The sequence below is a fragment of the Callithrix jacchus genome, chromosome 4 (assembly GCF_049354715.1).
Source record: "Callithrix jacchus isolate 240 chromosome 4, calJac240_pri, whole genome shotgun sequence".
NCBI lineage: Eukaryota > Metazoa > Chordata > Mammalia > Primates > Cebidae > Callithrix > Callithrix jacchus.
In genome coordinates, this window is record NC_133505.1 from 95,675,176 (window position 1) to 95,692,083 (window position 16,908).

Consider the following 16,908-nt stretch of genomic DNA (forward strand, 5'->3'; position numbering starts at 1 on the left):
TGAAACCCTGCCTCTACTAAAATTACAAAAATTAGCCTGGTGTGGTGGTGCACGCACATACCTGCAATCCTAGCTACTCAGGAGGCAGAGGCACCAGAATCACTTGGACCTGGGAGGTGGAGGTTGCAGTGAGTAGAGATTGTACCACTGCACTCCAACCTGGGAAACAGAGCAGGACTCGTCTTAAAAAAAAAAATTGGGGTTTCTTTTCTTCCAGTCTTTTTATATGTCAGTTTTTGCTACACTCCTTCCCCATTGCATACAAAATTAGAATAATTATATCTGTAGTTTTTTTCTTTTTCCAGATTTTTTTTGAAAGTTATCAAATATAACAAAAGAGTTCACAGAATAATGGCGTGAATGCTTGCATATAATCCCTGCAGTCAGCCAGTTAATATGTTGTTACATTTGCCTTGTGTCTCTCACACATATATTTTTTTTCCTCTTGAACTATTTCAGATTTAGTTGCAGCCTGTCCTGACAGGGCACCTCTAAATATTTCAGAATGTTTAGAATAACACTTTCAACTTCGTAACAACAATATTGTTTTCATACCTGAGAAAATATGATCCATTCCGTATTCAGATTTTCTTAGTTTTCCTAAAGTAATATTTTTTATAGCTCTTTTGTTTTTTTTTGAGATGGGGTCTCACTCTGTCACTCAGGCTATAGTGCAGTGGTGATCTTCGCTCACGACAGCCTCTGCCTCCCAGGTTCAAGCGATTCTCCCACCTCAGCCTCCTGAGTAGCTGGGAATAAGGCAGATGTCACCATGCTGAGATAATTTTTGTGGTTTTTGGTAGCAGGTTTCACCCTGCTGGCTAGGCTGGTCTCAATCTTCTGGGCTCAAGCAGTCCGCCTGCCTTGGCCTCGCAAAGTGCTGGGATTATAGGCATGAGCCACTATGCCCTGCCCTTTTTTTTTTTTGTTTTTTAAAAAGTTTTTGCCAAATTGATTAAGGACATTTTACTAAGTTTTATTTCCTTGTTTACTGATAAGATTAAACATTTTTAAGACTTATTTTCTATCTGTATTTTATAGAAAGACCATTTTGAAAGTCTTTTCTTAGGGTCATCATAGATTTGTGCATACCTTTGTGTGCACAAAACTCCACTTCGCCTAGCCTAAGCTCAAAGAGGAATGAGAGATGAATGCTGGGATACCTTACGTGCCTTGTTTCAGTTCAAGGAAGTGACAGATTGGGGTATAGAATCTTAGTCCTCATTCCAAATCACAGAGAAAGGACCCGGCACCCTTGAGTCAGATGTTCATACCTGAGCCAATCAATGTGACCTGTGAACAAAGCAATGTATACCTATGGCTGCTCTTGGAAATAGCCACCTGGAGGAAGAGGTTAAGGGAGTGGGGAGAGTAGGCCAATCCTAGAAAACAGGAGGAGCACAGTTCACAGGAAAACATGAGCTGAAAAGAAAAACAGAAGGTGCATCACCATGTCTCCAGAACTGATGTTTATTTTTTCTTAATGTAGAATGCCGCATATGTCCCTGACAGGAGAGGAGGTCACCAGTGAGCCTTCATGGGTTGGCTCTTCCTAACAATAGTTCCTTTCATTTTTTGGTCCTTGTCAAAGCAGTGAGTTTGGCCCTTCTAGGTGTGGGGGTCTTACAGGAAATGCCGAGATGAAGGGGACTCCACAAGGGCATGTGATTGAAAAGTGACAACTGCTTGTTCTCTGAAGCAGTTCTTTAAGTTCCTTCTACACTCTTCTTACATACTTTAGCTACTTCCAGTGAAGCACCAAAAAATATTTGCTCACTGTAAAAGCTGGATAAAAGGTCATTTTACTGCCTTGTAGGCAACCACTAACGTTTTTTAAAGTCGGGGTTGGGGAAGAGAGTCTCCATAATTTGAGATGTAGTTTCTCCTTACAGTAGTCTGGGAAATAATGTTTTAAGGCCTTCAAGGCCTGCATGGGCTCAAGTTGTGTGTTTACTGCATATTCATATTCTTTTGTTTTTGAGATGGAGTCTTGCTCTGTCACCCAGACTGGAGTGCAGTGGTGTGATCTTGGCTCTCTGCAACCTCCACCTCCCAGGTTCAAGCAATTCTCCTGCCTTAGCCTCCGAGTAGCTGGGACTACAGGCACCCGCCACCACGCCTGGCTAATTTTTGTATTTTTAATAGAGATGGAATTTCACCATATTGGCCAGGCTGATCTCAAACTCCTGCCCTCAGGTGCTGGGATTACAGCCCACCATGCCTGGCTGCATATTCATAGTCTCTTAAACCTCTTCAACTTTAACAAATGAGATTATTTTAAAAAAAGAAATATTGACCTCATAGAAACATGCTCAAGAATTCTGAAAAAGTTCCACGAGTCCTATATGCAAATGGAATCAGATGAGAAGTTGAAGCTGGCATGCAGGGGCTCCTACTTGGTTCCCGAGTCCCTCCGCAGGAGCTGAGAAACCAGGGCTCACCCTGAGATCATCTCAGTCCTGCACTCTGCTCCCCTTGAATCCTAGATGCGTGTTTTGGACAAGCTGATGGTTGAGCGACTCTCTGCAGAGAGGACAGAGTGCCTGAACCGCCTGCAACAGCACTCAGACACAGAGAAGCATGAGGGGGAGAAACGACAGGTAGGAACCAGTATCTGCCAGTCCTTAACTTAGGATTTAACACACAGGCCCATTGAACTGAGGCAGGCCTGCCAGTGAAAACTTAGAGGCTGGGACTCCCTGAGAGCTTTTGCATTATATAATGTATCATTTTTATAATCCTGAAATGAGGTAAGTAGAAAAGAACCTATAGTTCTGTTTATGTCCATGGCAGTGTTATGCTGGCAACAGATGAAAACTGAACATGCTGGGGAAGATGCCATTTCTGCCCCGAACTAACTCCATGTATTGTGCATTTGTTAGGCCATTACAGTTTTAGAACAAGACATAGTTTCTACCTTCAGGGAGCTTACTGTCTCACCAAGACAGTAGACATGGAATGAGTAGAGGTGAGTGTGTGAGAACTCATGCTTCTAAGCAGCCAGAAGTACTTGGTTTGGAAGATCTGGGTGGCTTTGGGTGGTTGAGTTTAAGGTGGCTCTAAGTCACTTAGTGAAGATTGCAGATAGCTCTCTGCTTGGGTGCCTGCTGTAGCCTATAAAAGGGTGGCTTTGGCTGTGTTGCTAAAAAGGAATACCTGAGGCTGGGTAATTTATAAAGAAGAGAGTTATTTCACTCATGGTTCTGCAGGCTGTACAAGAAGCATGGTGCTAGCATCTGCATCTGGTGAGGGCCTCAGGAAACTTTTACTCATGGTAGAGTAAAGGGGAGATGGTATGTACAGATCACCTAGCAAGATAAGAGGCAAGAGAGACAGAAGGGAGGTGCCAACCAGCTCTTTCAAAAACTAATAAAGCAAGAACTCACGAGCCATGAGGATAATACCAAGCCAGTCATGAGGCATTCAGCCCCATGAGAAAATACCTCCCATGAGGCCCCACCTCCAACATTGGGGATCAGATTTCAATGAGAATTGGAGGGGTCAGATATCCAAACTATAGCAGTGGGCAAGCCGTAACTCTTGGGTTTGTTAGATGATATCCTCAACTGTTAGAATTGAAAAGTCCATCCTTGAGGCTTTAATTCATAAACCATGTATCAAATTCATTCATTCATTCATTCATTTATTCATTTATTTATTTATTTTAAGATATCCTTGGTGGATGAATTAAAAACCTGGTGCATGTTAAAGATTCAGAATCTGGAGCTGAAGCTTTCTGGAGATTCTAGGGCCTCCAGAGCTAAATCCACACCATCTACTTGCGAGTCCTCTACAGGTAACCCACATACAGAGAGCCCTTTTGTCCAGAAGGAACACAACCAGCAGCTCTTGTTCTCTCCTGCATTGAAAGGCAGTCCGGGCCGGGTACAGTGGCTCATGCCTGTAATCCCAGCATTCGGGGAGGCCAAGGCGGGCAGATCACCTGAGGTTAGGAGTTTGAGACCAGCTTGACCAACATGGAGAAAACTTGTCTCTACTAAAAATACAAAATTAGCTAGGCCTGGTGGCACATGCCTGTCATTACAGCTACTTGGGAGGCTGAGGCAGGAGAATCGCTTGAACCCGGGAGGTGGAGGTTGCAGTCAACAGAGATCACACCATTGCACTCCAGCCTGGGCAACAAGAGCAAAATTCCATCTAAAAAAAATTAAATAAATAAAAGGCAGTCCTTACGATAGGACTGTGGGAAACACTGGATGGTAGGGTGCACTCTGTAGGGGCAAGGACTATATTTTACTCATAATCATATACTCAGTTGCTATATAGTAATAAAACATTCTCATTTATATGCTCAAGCTTATTTGAGTAAAGGAATTAGAGAAGTGTTGATTGGTGATAACATTGCTTTGAGTACAGTATTGATGGTATCAGAGTGGACCCCGAAGATGAGAGGTGATGAAGATCTATTGGCCTCCTCAGCAGGGCTCTTCCTCCCTTGCCTTTTGCCTTTTACCCCTTTCTTCTCTTTGATCTGCCTCTTACTTTTGTCCACCTATGCAAATCCTTATTAAACAGCAAATTCTTACGTTGAAGTTGCCCCTGCTGCTAGACAGGAAGTGCTGCAAGCACAATATCTTGACATTAGCCACAGTGGTTATACCCAGTGGTAATTTTGAGGACATTCAGAGCCTCAGTAACTAGGCCTCAATGGGAGATTTTGATATAAGTGTTTTATGTTATCACAGGCCATCTCTGGAACTGTGGTTTCATCTTTGTGCCAACAACATGGGGAAACATCCCCAGAAAATGTTTCATGCTAAGACTACCCTTGGAGCTTGTCATGGTGCTCTGGGTGTGGAAAATGGGGCCTCCTTTCCAAATTGGAGCTTGGGTCAAGCAATTAGTTACGGAATATGTCCAGAATTAGAGAGTGGGAATACATATTCTCATAGATAAATGTCCAAATCTGCTTTGAGACACTTGGTGAGCTGCATCATCCTTAGGCATCAGGAAATAGGACCCAGAGCCTTCTTGGGTAGATTGAGACAGGGTAAAGGAAAAGCCAGCAACTTTTTTGGCTTAAATGATACCAGTGTGGCTAACACAGAATCCATGAAAGCCCTGACAAGCCAAAATGATCATCAGAGGAGACAAAGTGGAAGGGAGGAACAGAAAAGTATGAAAAAGCTCACAGGAGACGTTACACTTGATGGGTGGTGATGGCAAAGGCTGGTGATCTACAGGATCCTTAGGACTCTCAAATACTGATGCACAGCAACATGACTATGTGAATGTGGATTTGCTCTCACGTTTGTTTTCCTTCTGAAACTAGGTGTGGATCAGTCAGTGGTGACTGCAGGTCCAGCAGCAACTTCTGACAGCTCCCCTCCAGTAGTTAGGCCCAAGGAAAAGGCCCTCAACTCCACTGCTACCCAGAGACTCCAGCAGGAGCTGTCGTCTTCTGACTGCACAGGCTCCCGATTGAGGAATGTCAAGGTCCAGACAGTCTTGCTACCCCTGAATGAGGCAGGCAGATCTGATCAGCAGGCTGGGCCCTGCGTCAACAGAGGCACTCAAACTAAGAAATCTGGGAAAAGTGGGCTGACAAGGCATCGCACCCAGCAACCTGCAGCCAGCAGCACCTGTGGGCAGCTGCCACCAGCAGGAGGCGAGCAGACTGGCCCTCACATTCGGGACACCTCCCAAGCTCTGGAGCTTACCCAGTATTTTTTTGAGGCTGTTTCTACCCAGATGGAAAAGTGGTATGAAAGGAAGATTGAGGAAGCACGAAGCCAAGCAAATCAGAAAGCCCAGCAAGACAAGGCTACTTTGAAGGAACACATTAAAAGTTTAGAAGAGGAACTTGCTAAACTAAGGACTAGGGTGCAGAAGGAAAATTAGCACCAATAAAGTGGAAACAAGGAAGGATTCTTGAAGATTTCCAGTTTTGCAACTGCATAGTAGTTATGCCCAAGGAGTCAACTATTGTATATATTGCAGATTTGCCTTTATAAAAAATCGCTAATTACTACAGTGTGCCAGATACATGTTTCCTATGCCCGGAAGTTATGAAGGCCTCAACAATTAAACTGAAGCCAGGGGAAGCTTGCTTAGTTTTGGGTTTAAGCCTCAGTCCAGGTTCATCTGAAGTTTGAAAGCTCAGATTAAGCAAGCCATGCCAAGAAACCGAATGATGTGTAAGCCTAGACTATAAAATTCAAGGTGTGAAATAATATGTCAAAAGCAAGAAAAACTTAATCCCGTCTGAACTCCAGTAGTCATTCATATAAAACTGAACACACCTACTGTGCCTAGACAAGTGTCTTTCTCTAAGAGAGCTGTAACTCTGAGATGTGCTAAGTAAACCCTCTTTCTCAAATTCATAATTCTCAAAATGTTGACCATTAACCACATGAAAAGTTACAATTTTTGAGGAGAAATGTTTTCATGATGTCACAAGATCCAATATATCTTATGATAAAATTTATTGAAAAGTCAGTTTATTTAGATAATGAATAATTAGCTAACAGCTCTGAAAACAATAATGAGATCAAACAAGAAAGATTCAAATTGTTTGATCATTTCTGTATTTTCAGTCAAAAAAATCAATTATAGTGATTTTAAAGTAGATTAATGGAAAAAACATTCATGTAAAAATTACCTGAAAATTTGTAACCTATTCCTAATCAAACCCAATTTTATCAGAGTACCTTTCTGAATTTGAGATTATTGCTCTACATTTTATAAAGAATAAGGCTATTTTTTTGAAAGTATTTCATTTTGAATTAAACTGTCATTAAAGAACCTCAGAACCTTTCTACTGCTTTGCAATGACTATGTCAAGGCAACATACTCCATAACAACTTAGGCCTCACTGTTCCCCAGCTTCATGGAGGCCTGAAGACTTGACTTTGCTCCATAATGAAATATAAACACAGAAACAAAGTTGTAAAAGTAGCTTGGATTATGTTGAAACTTTGGACCACTTCTTGTCCTTTGGAATGTGGGATTTATATTCATCTCCTCAATATCCCATGTATGCATAGAAACTTCAGTTCTATTTCAATAAACACAGGGACCTAGTGACTATTGAACGTAATTGTGAATAAAATGCTGCTCATTGAGCCAAAGAGAAAAAATGACTTACTGACATGGAGACACCAAGAAAAACAAAGTATTCTTTTATTTCCTTTGTCAAGCTCACAGTTTTGGGGATTTTTTAATAGTGACAATCCACAGATATAGACATTCCTAAAAGAAAAAATAAAGTAATTCAGTAGATATATGTCACTGTTATAGAACCTGAATATGGAATGAATTTGATGTTTTTGTTTGATTTTCTTGAGACAGGGTCTTGCTCTCTTGCCCGGACTGGAGTGCAGTGGCTTGATCACACCTCACTGCAACCTTGGCCTCCCAGGCTCAAGCTATCCTCCTGCCTCAACCTCCCAAGTAGCTGGAACTACAGGTGTGCGCCACCATGCCCAGCTAATTTTTTGTAGATATGAGGTCTCACTATATTGCCGAGACTGAATTTGATGTTATTTCAAGCTGATTTTCATGTGTTTGTGAGCTTGTCTTATTCCTCAACCACTATGCAGGTAGACAGTCTTCCCCCAGAAACTCACTAGATTGCAGTATAGAGGCACTTCCTCTTTTCCCAGTTGTTCCTAATACAGAATTGTAGAGCTGGAGAGTACTTTCAGTTTTCTAAATCTATTCCTAAACAGGATATCACTAACCTCTTTAGAATTATTCCTCAACATACATCGGTTTATTGAGAACTGCCTAATACTCAAAGAAATGAAATCCTGAGTTCAGTAAGCTGTGTTCCACGCAGGAATTATTTTCAGTTACCAAAATATCTCCTATTACCTCAAGGTATCCTTGTTGAGAAATGCCGAAAACTAAATTAAGTATCAAGTCTAGACCATAGTGTGCTTTGGTGGGAGTATTTTGATTATATACCTCCTACCCATCAGAAGCAGGCAGCTAATATTGTGAACTGAGTATTTTTGTCAAAAGTCACAGGGAAGAGACCAGAGAATGAGAAAGGTCAAATGGACCTAGTGTGGCTGACTACATGATCTTGTCTCTTGGAAGTGTGTCATAGAAGAGAAAACACGTAGAGGTGAAGAAACAGAATAGGCTCAGTCAGCATCCTTACCCAGAGATGACAGTATCTCTATTAAGACCAATGCAATACCTTTTCATCTTCAACAAATGTTTAGTCTGTTTTTGATCCTTGGCATTGTCAAAAACTTAACTGCAGGTCCAGTGTATATTTTTCCCTTTTAGCTATCTGCTAACATGAGTAAATGCCACAACTGTACTTTTCCAAAGAATCAGAACTATTGACAGTGTATATAGCCTGTCATGCAGGTCATGGTTCAAACTGAGGCTGAAATTTTCAACAGCTGTAGAAAAAAAAAATAATGTGAAACACAGAAACATTGTACAATGTTAGTGTTTTTTTAAAGAAATTGTTAGTGCATTATTGTATTGAGTATACTAAATATCTGTGATAGAGTAAATATATTAGTTCTAATCTTACTTTTGATTTCAGGAGCCCAAAGTAGAGTGTTGTTTTCATGGTTATACCTTGTTTGTGAAGTCAAGTGTTCATGAGGCATGTTATGTGTCTTCTAATCAATATTTTTATCACCTTGAATTTGTGTCTCTTCCAAGCATTAAACTTTAAGATACTGTGGATCTTAAATTCCTTATTAAAAAAATGAAATTGTGAATAATTTGTTTAGCTTATATTTTGTTGTGGTTGACCACATTTTATGGCTCCTGAGACCCTTCACCCAGCTACACTTTACCTTGTACCTATAAAAGTGTAATTCAGAGTAAATATATTGGCTATAAAGTCAAGATCAGGTGCTCTCCACCAAAAGCAAAACAAAACTGCTGAAATGTGGCAAGGTTTCTCAGTGCAAGCTTAAATGTTGACACTGTTGACCATTTGGACAGTACTGGACAAAGGGGAGGGACAAAACATCCTGTGCAGTAGTTAGCAACAGTAGTCGGTAAATACCGCAGTAATATACCGTTATACCTTTTCACTAAGTTAATTTTTAAATGCATTTCTTCTTGTGAAGTGTGGATAATAAAAGCCAAAGATAAAACCAGTTTGAAAATCTAACCTTTTGTATTCTAGAATAACTTTTATGAGTAAGAGTAAAACAGATTTTTTTTTTATTTGTAATTTTATTTAAGGAGAAGCACTCTTCCTCTTTGGTATGACTACAATACTATAAACAGCAAGAAATACGTTCTGCTTTCTGTAATTTTAGAAAGTCATTCCAGCCCGGGTGACAGAATGAGGTACGACTGTGTCTCTTAATTAAAAAAAGAGCTTGGCTGGGTACAGTGGCTCACGCCTGTAATCCCAGCACTTTGGGAGGCTGAGACAGGCGGAGCACAAGGTCAAGAGATCGAGACCATCCTGATCAACATGGTGAAACCCGTCTCTACTAAAATTACAAAAATTAGCTGGACGTGGTGGCGTGCACCTGTAATCCCAGCTGCTTGGGAGGCTGAGGCAGGAGAATCGCTTGAATCCAGGAGGCAGAGGTTGCAGTGAGCTGAAATCACGCCACTGCATACTCCAGCCTGGTGACAGAGGGAGACTCCATATGTAAAAGAAAAAAAAAAAGCTCACCTGTAATCCCAGCACTTTGGGCACTGAGGCAGGTGGATTGCTGGAGCCCAGGAGCTTGAGACTAGCCTGATCACAAAGTGAGATTCCCCTTCTCTACAAAAAAAAAATCTTTAAATTAGCTGGACATGGTGGCACATGCCTGTGGTCCCAGCTACATGAAAGTCTGAAGCAGGTGGATCGGTTGAGCCCGGGAGGTTGAGGCTGCAATAAGCCATGTTCAAGCCATCACACTCCAACCTGTGTGACAGAGACCATGTCTCAAAAAAAAGTCATCTGTGTGTTCCTTGCAGGCACATCTATGGTAATGCTTGTACCATGCCATGAATTTAAAACTTTTAACTTGATGGCACATTTTTACTTTTTTTTTTTTTTTTGAGATGGAGTCTCACTGTGGACTCCATCCAGGCTGGAGTGCAGTGGTGTGATCTTGGCTCACTGCAACCTCTGCCTGCCAGGTTCAAACTGAGGCAGCCTTCCTGAGTAGCTGGAATTACAGGCATGTGCCACCACGCCCGTCCAGTTAATTTTGTTTTTTTTGAGATGGAGTTTCACTCTTGTTACCCAGGCTGGAGTGCAATGGCGCAATCTCAGCTCACCGCAACCTCCACCTCCTGGATTCAGGCAATTCTCCTGCCTCAGCCTCCTGAGTAGCTGGGATTACAGACGCGTCACTGTGCCCAGCTAATTTTTGTATTTTTAGTAGAGACGGGGTTTTACCATGTTGGCCAGGCTGGTCTCCTGACCTCAAGTGATCCACCCACCTTGGCCTCCCAAAGTGCTGGGACTACAGGCATGAGCCACCACGCCAGGCCCTGATGGCACATTTTAAAAGGGGGGAATAACATGGGAAGTTAATGTTTATATAATAAATAGCTTTAGCTACTTCTTATGCTACAAAGCTTCTGTATTTAAACTTTTAATATAAAAGAATCGATTTATTGTGGTTCAAATACATAAACTGACAAACATCTTAAACTTTAGGAACAGAAGTTTAACTTTCAAATAGAAGTACAGTTTTAAGGAAACATCTAGAAAGTAATTTGTTGTCTAATCCAGAGTACTGATAAAGGTTGCTTCATGATGAATAAAGTGTGTTTCACCATTTTTTTTTTTTGGTCTTTTCATTCCTCCATGAAAATCACTTGGCAGTTCAATTGAGACCAACTTCATAATGACTGTGCCTCCATACCTGAGAATAAATTGCTAAATAAATCCCCTTAAGTTAACCAACAAGACTGGCCTATAATTCAGAGGAGATAAGCAAAGCATGTAAGTGAACAAATTAAATTGTTCTTTAGAGATGAAGGTAAAAGCACATCCATTACAGTAATTTTCTCCTCTGACAGATTATTCAGTTTTCAGTATTTTAGTTTTTTTGGTGGGGGAGGGAGGGTCTTGCTTTGTTCCCAGGCTGAAGTGCAGTGGCATGTTCATGGCTCGCTGAAGCCTCAACCTCCTGGGCTAAATGCAATCCTTCCACCTCAGCCTCCTGACTAGCTGGAATTACAGGCACATGCCATCTTGCTCAGCTAATTTTTTAATGTTTTATAGAGGCAGGGTCCCACTATGTTGCTCAGGCTGTTCGTGAACTCCTGGATTCAAGCGATCCTCCCACTTCAGCCTCCCAAAGTACCTCCCAAAGCAGGTAAGCCACCACGGCCAGACTTACCTCCTTTAAAACAAACAAAAAACTAGGTTTTCCTGGAATCTGTGCTGTCTGCATCTTGCAAACCACATATGCTCTTTAACAAAAACCTTTCCATGCACATCACTGTTAGGAAGAGCATCATTAAATCACTAACTCCACACCCATAAAAGGATGATTTGAGTTTCAAGATTTTAGATTTACTAGATAGCCTGTATTTGAGTATATCAATCATGTCACACAATATTTCCAAAGTGTTCTCTGTTCAGAAGCACCACAAATGCTCCTCCTGTTTTTCAGATCATTTTGCAGTAAGTTTACTAATACTTATCTACATAGAAACCTGAAACTTGGCTCAGGCAAGCATTTTGAATTAGTAGATTACTCCCATGGAACAGTATTCAGAATTATTGTCTTGTGGGCTCTGAAGCTCAGGGAGGTAGTAGAGGTGGACCCTGACAGCCCGGGTCATCAATATCCACATTGAGTTTATGCCTCTCCTCAGGTGCAGTCCAGTACTGGACACCATTTATCATTCTGCAAAATGATATCTATATCTTTCAGGTGCTGGTCAGATTCTTAGATTAGCTTCTTAGCTCTGTTCTGTTGATGAACAGAAGACTTCAGTTTTCAGAACTAATGATTCCAGCATCTTCCACAAGCTTTTGCTTTCACATCTTTCACTGAATTATAAATTTGGTCTCCTTCAAAAGTGCCCCAAAGTCAACTTTCGTTGTAATGTATTTATCGCTGATGTAGTCTTCAAATTCTCTGTTTGTTCCTGTCATTTGAGAACTGCACCCAGAATTTTAATTTTTTTTACTTCTTCCATGTGGATGTTAAGATACTCACAGAGGTTTCATCCAGAAGTCTTTCCTCTTCTTTCTGGTTAAGTGCTTCAATGTGCTCATTAAGCTTCTCCTTCCCTTCCCTTTCCAACTGGGATCTAGATTCCCAGTGGTGATCTTTTTGACAAGTCCTCTATCAAACCACGACACATGTAAAGAACATATCCGAACAACCCTCAGGGATAATACAGGATTTTTCGAGAAAGTTCCAGGGTATCTCCTGATGTCAGTATACTCTCAGTCCTACACCTAAGAGTTGTTTTTCATAACAGCTTTATTGAGATACAATTCATATCTTATATTTAAAATGTACAATTCAGTGGATTTGAGTATATTCAGAGTTGAACAACCTACACATCAAGCTAACTGTAGGATATTTTCATCACCCTGAAAAGAAACCCTCCACCCATTAGCAGTTACTCCATTCTCCTACAGCCAGCCTAGGCAACCACTAATCTTTCCACCTGTTCTGGACATTTCGTTTAAATGGAATCATGATCTTTTGTGACTGGCTTCTTTACTTAACGTTTTCAAGGTTTATCCATGATTAGCATATATCAGTCCTTTGTTTTTTTTTACTTCCAAATAATGGTTATGGGCCTAGGGGTAGAATTGCTAAATCATACAGCAGCTCTGTTTCATCTTTTGAGGAACTGACAGTCTGTTTCCTGAAGTGGCTGCACCATTTTACATTCCCACCAGCATGTATGAGGGTTCCAATTTCTGCACATCTTCAACACTTTTATTATTTTTCTTTTTAATTACAGCCATTCTAGTGAATGAAGTGATAACTCATAGTTGTGTGTTTTCTTTTTTTTTTTGGAGATGGAATCTCACTCTTGTCACCCAGGCTGGAGTGCAATGGCATGATCTCAGCTCACTGTAACCTCTGCTTCCTGGGTTCAAATGATTCTCCTGCCTCAGCCTCCCGAGTAGCTGGGACTACAGGCATGCATCACCACACCACGCTAATTTTTGTACTTTTAGTAGAGATAAGGTTTCGCCATGTTGGCCAGGCTGGTCTCTAACTCCTGACCTCCAGTGATCCACCTACCTTGGCCTCGTAAAGTACTGGGATTGCAAGCGTGAGCTACTGCACCCTGCCTCATAGTTTTGATTTACAATTCCTTAATGATTATGTCCAGCATCTTTTCATGTGCTAACTGGCCATTTCTTAGTGGTTTTTACTTCTTTTAAAAACTGCAGAGACATCCATAAACATTTTGAAAATGTAGCAAATACTGTACATACAAATAGTAAGACTGGGCTTTGTGCTGTCCATCATTAATCCTAAATGCAACAAAACACATGGAGACTTTGAAAATCCTTCAGAATAATGATATAGTTAAGATTTTGCTAAAGCAAGTGTTTTTTCTAACTCTTTGAGCTGCATATTGCCTTGAGTAATCATCATCCGGATTGTGTCCTGTAGAATAAAGTGAAATCTGGTTACTGTTTTACCTGGTTAAACAAGGTATAGCTATACCATTTTATTTGTTAAAATCAAGAACCAATACTAGGTACTGGAACTGCTGCCTTTTAGGAAAGCCAAAAGATTTCCACATATATAATACATAGCATAAAAGTCAAGTGATGATGTTGAAGAGTACAGATACAGCAATATTAAATTTTAAAATATCATTTAAAATCGGTAACATTACAAGCAATGATCAAGCTATGCCAGCTCGGTGGCATTATATTCCAAGATGTCTGCTAAACTTAAAAAAAAAAAAATTCACTGAACAATTAAAAGAATTAGGGTCTGTCCACACCATGATTTTGTTCTCACCTCTTCGGTGGCACTTTTGTTTCTTTTGAATTCTTCCCTTGCCCAATCCTTCAAGTATTTGCGATCAGAATCATTTGGAACTTGCCGAATTGTTTGCAAAATCCTTCTGTAGAGGAGAAGAACTTGTTGCCTTCTTATGAACTGTAAAAGAGAGGAGAAATAACAATTACTACTGCACAACCGCCAGCCTGGAAGGTTCTACTTCAGCAAACAAGCTGTAACCAGAATCCTTCTCATTGGTCAATTTCGAAAAAGGCAAAGACTTTTTTTTTTTTTTTTTTTGCCAGGTGCAGTGGCTCAGGCCTGTAATCCCAGGATTTTAGGAGACCGAGATGGGAGGAGCACCTGAGCCCAGGAGGTGTAAGCTGCAGTAAGCCTTGATTGCTCCACTGCCCTCAGCCTGGGCAAGAGTAAGACCCTGTCTCAAAAACATGTTTTAAAGAAAGCATCACGAGGTTCATCTGATCTTTCTGCTTACTCCTCTGTGAAACCTAAGAACAATTAAAAAATCGGCCAGGCGCGGTGGCTCACTCATGCCTGTAATTCCAGCACTTTGGGAGGCCGAGGCGGGCAGATCACGAGGTCAGGAGTTTGAGACCAGCCTAACCAACATGGTGAAGCCCCGTCTCTACTAAAAATACAAAAATTAGCTGGGCGTGGTGGCGCGTGCCTGTAATCCCAGCTACTCAGGAGGCTGAGGCCGGAGAATCGCTTGAACCCGGAAGGCGGAAGTTGCAGTGAGCCGAGATCTGGCCACTGCACTCCAGCCTGGGCGACGAAGTCAGACTGTCTCTACACACACACACACAAATCAGGAGCTGACTACCGGGCTGAAAAGGGCTGCCGGTCTCCTAGAAGTTGTCATCACGACGACAGCACTTTTTCTAAATTAACAGTTGTTCAAATCTGTGGTAATCTCATTTGCCATTTGCCACAGCTCAGTGCAACTGACAGCTGCACTGAGTAGCAGCGGAGCCGGTACTTGAGGAAATTAAGCACCTGGCGCACCTGACACGACCGCACTAAACCGAGTCAGCGGCTCTTGCCTCCCATCGGCCTACGCGGTGCGAAGCCCCGCCCCGCGGGCGTCGGGCTAGTATCAGAGGGCGCGCGCCGCGTCAGGATCCCGGAACCCGCCCCGTTAGATGGAGGGTAGATGGAGAATCCAGACGCTGAGACCCAGGTAAGCTACTCTGGAAGGCAGAGAACCGCACCTGCTTTAATGTTAGCGTCGCTGGGGGTAAACGGGTAGCGGCCATGTCCGCGAGCGGTCCGCCGGAGCCTCAGCGCGCAGGAGCGGAAGTGGGGGGGTTCCGACCAGAGGGTGTGGCGAGCCTGGTTTCCTGGAAGACTGCCGGCGGGTTTGTTACTAAGAGCGCGAGGTATCGGGACTGAGGCCCTAGGGTTTGGAGCAGGTTATGGGCTGCGCTGGCTGCAGTTTTCTCGTCGGTAAAATGGGATAGTAGTGCCTCATAGGGTCGTTGTGATAACGAAAGAAGGGCACTTAGCACGGTTTTTGGTAAAGAGAGTTCATCAAATGAGAGTGAAGGAGGCCGGGCGCGGCGGTTCAGGTCTGCAATTCCAAGCACTTTGGAAGGCCGAGGCGGGCAGATTACCTGAGGTCAAGAGTTCGAGACCAGACTGGCCACCATGGTGAAAACCCGTTTTTACCAAAAAATAAACCAGCCCGGCGTGGTGGCAGACGCCTGTAATCCCAGCACCTCGGGAGGCTGGGGCAAGAGAATCGTTTGAATCCGGGAGGTGGAGGTTGCAGTGAGCCGAGATTGCACCACTGCACTCCAGCCTGGGCGACAGAGCGAGTCTCGGGGGAAAAAAATAAGGGGGGGTTTTTTGTGGGCAAAGAGGGGAAAAGCATTTGTTCTTTTGGCAGTACTTCATTTGATCCCACTTGGCACAAGTCTTGAGACAGCAGAACAGAGGTTGGCTCAGCCTCTAGAGGCGTGTCTGAGGGGCAAGGGTTGTGTTAAGAGAGGAAAAGATTTGGCAATATGAATAGCCTTGGAGTGCATCTCTCTCTCTGTTCGTCCTGTGCTTTTCTAATACAAGCGTTTTCCCGGAACGGTGACCTTCATGAGCCTTTGAAACAAAGCTTTGAATGGCTGCCCCACTGCGGGGTTTTTTGTTTTGTTTGTTATTGAGACGAAGTCTTGCTCTGTCACTCAGGCTGGAGTGCAGTGGCACTATCTCGGCCCACTGCAACCTTTGTCTCCTGAGTTCAAGCGATTCTCCTTCCTCAGCCTCCTGAGTAACTGGGATTACAGGCGTGCGCCACCACACTCAGCAATTTTTTTGTACTTTTTTCTAGTAGAGACGGGGTTTCACCATGTTGGTCAGGCTGGCCTTGAACTCCTGAGCCACCGCGCCTGGCTCCCACGGCAGTTTTAAGCACTTTTCATAAGGAGGAGCAGAACATCCCTAAGCCTCAGGCTTTTGCTTTTCTTTCCTTATAACTGTTTTATCTTTTCCACAATACACACCACATGCCTTTAGGTTAAGTCACTAAAAGTGGAGTTAGCAAATCTTTGCCATGTTAATTTTCCAAATTGTGTTGTATCAAATTAAAATAGTACCAAAAGTGTTCATTCAGTTGCTATTTACTGAGTACTTGCTTGCCTGCCTGTTGCTGTGTTCTGGCTATTGACCCTCCCCTGTAAAGTGAAATACAGCATCTACCTCAGTTGTGTATCTGTAATGTACTGAGAACAGGACCTGGCACACATATGAACTCTAACCATTGCTCTTTTGAACTTCACCAGGCATTGTATGAATGATGCTAACTGCATGACCACACTGTCAGTATTTGTCAAACTTTGTCTAACACATTAGCATTGATAGTTCATTGCTAACTTTTAAAAAGTATGAGTGAATACCCCTCGCCATTTTTAGTTATACTGATTTTTGTGAATTGTTCATGACTTGGGTCTGTTTATGATGAGGACTTTTATTCTTTTATATGGGCTCTATATTGTTTTTGTCA

The 16,908-nt window shown here is 42.4% G+C and overlaps 2 protein-coding genes and 1 long non-coding RNA gene across 42 annotated transcripts in view; 2 read left to right on the plus strand and 1 right to left on the minus strand.

Annotated features, from left to right (window-relative positions):
* The window catches only part of ANKRD6 (ankyrin repeat domain 6), a 199,159-nt gene extending 190,451 nt beyond the window's left edge, over window positions 1-8,708 (plus strand). For 36 of the 38 annotated variants that reach the window (XM_078369787.1, XM_078369785.1, XM_078369792.1 and 33 more), the window contains 3 exons: window positions 2,487-2,600; window positions 3,670-3,796; window positions 5,294-8,708. In XM_078369787.1, the coding sequence (XP_078225913.1) occupies window positions 2,487-2,600; window positions 3,670-3,796; window positions 5,294-5,862 (810 nt within the window). In that variant the 3' untranslated portion in view covers window positions 5,863-8,708. The remainder of the gene's footprint in view (window positions 1-2,486; window positions 2,601-3,669; window positions 3,797-5,293) is intronic. The other 2 variants (XM_078369811.1, XM_078369812.1) reach the window with 1 other exon arrangement.
* Window positions 8,709-10,542: 1,834 nt separating this feature from the next.
* Window positions 10,543-15,195, minus strand: LYRM2 (LYR motif containing 2). 2 transcript variants are annotated; one of them, XM_002746824.7, is made up of 3 exons: window positions 15,125-15,195; window positions 13,911-14,051; window positions 10,543-13,547 (listed from the first exon to the last, which is right to left on the minus strand). In XM_002746824.7, exons 1-3 carry the CDS (start codon window positions 15,167-15,169, stop codon window positions 13,467-13,469), a joined length of 267 nt encoding a protein of 88 aa, XP_002746870.1. In that variant the 5' UTR covers window positions 15,170-15,195; the 3' UTR covers window positions 10,543-13,466. The 2 variants fall into 2 exon arrangements, with proteins under 2 accessions (XP_002746870.1, XP_078225939.1); XM_078369813.1 differs by lacking the exon at window positions 15,125-15,195 and adding an exon at window positions 14,737-14,978.
* The window catches only part of LOC103792544 (uncharacterized), a 35,469-nt gene continuing 33,537 nt past the window's right edge, over window positions 14,977-16,908 (plus strand). For both annotated transcript variants that reach the window (XR_004741944.3, XR_008480745.2), the window contains exon 1: window positions 14,977-15,093. This is a non-coding gene — a long non-coding RNA (uncharacterized LOC103792544). The remainder of the gene's footprint in view (window positions 15,094-16,908) is intronic.

What these genes read in the sequence shown, in the direction of transcription:
- LYRM2 (XM_002746824.7), bottom strand. Translation starts at nt 15,169, where the DNA reads ATGGCCGCTACCCGTTTACCCCCAGCGACGCTAACATTAAAGCAG. An exon ending in CGACGCTAACATTAAAGCAG is followed by an intron (nt 14,052 to 15,124) that starts GTGCGGTTCTCT and finishes TCTCTTTTACAG; the next exon opens with TTCATAAGAAGGCAACAAGT. An exon ending in ACAAAAGTGCCACCGAAGAG is followed by an intron (nt 13,548 to 13,910) that starts GTGAGAACAAAA and finishes TTTATTCTACAG; the next exon opens with GACACAATCCGGATGATGAT.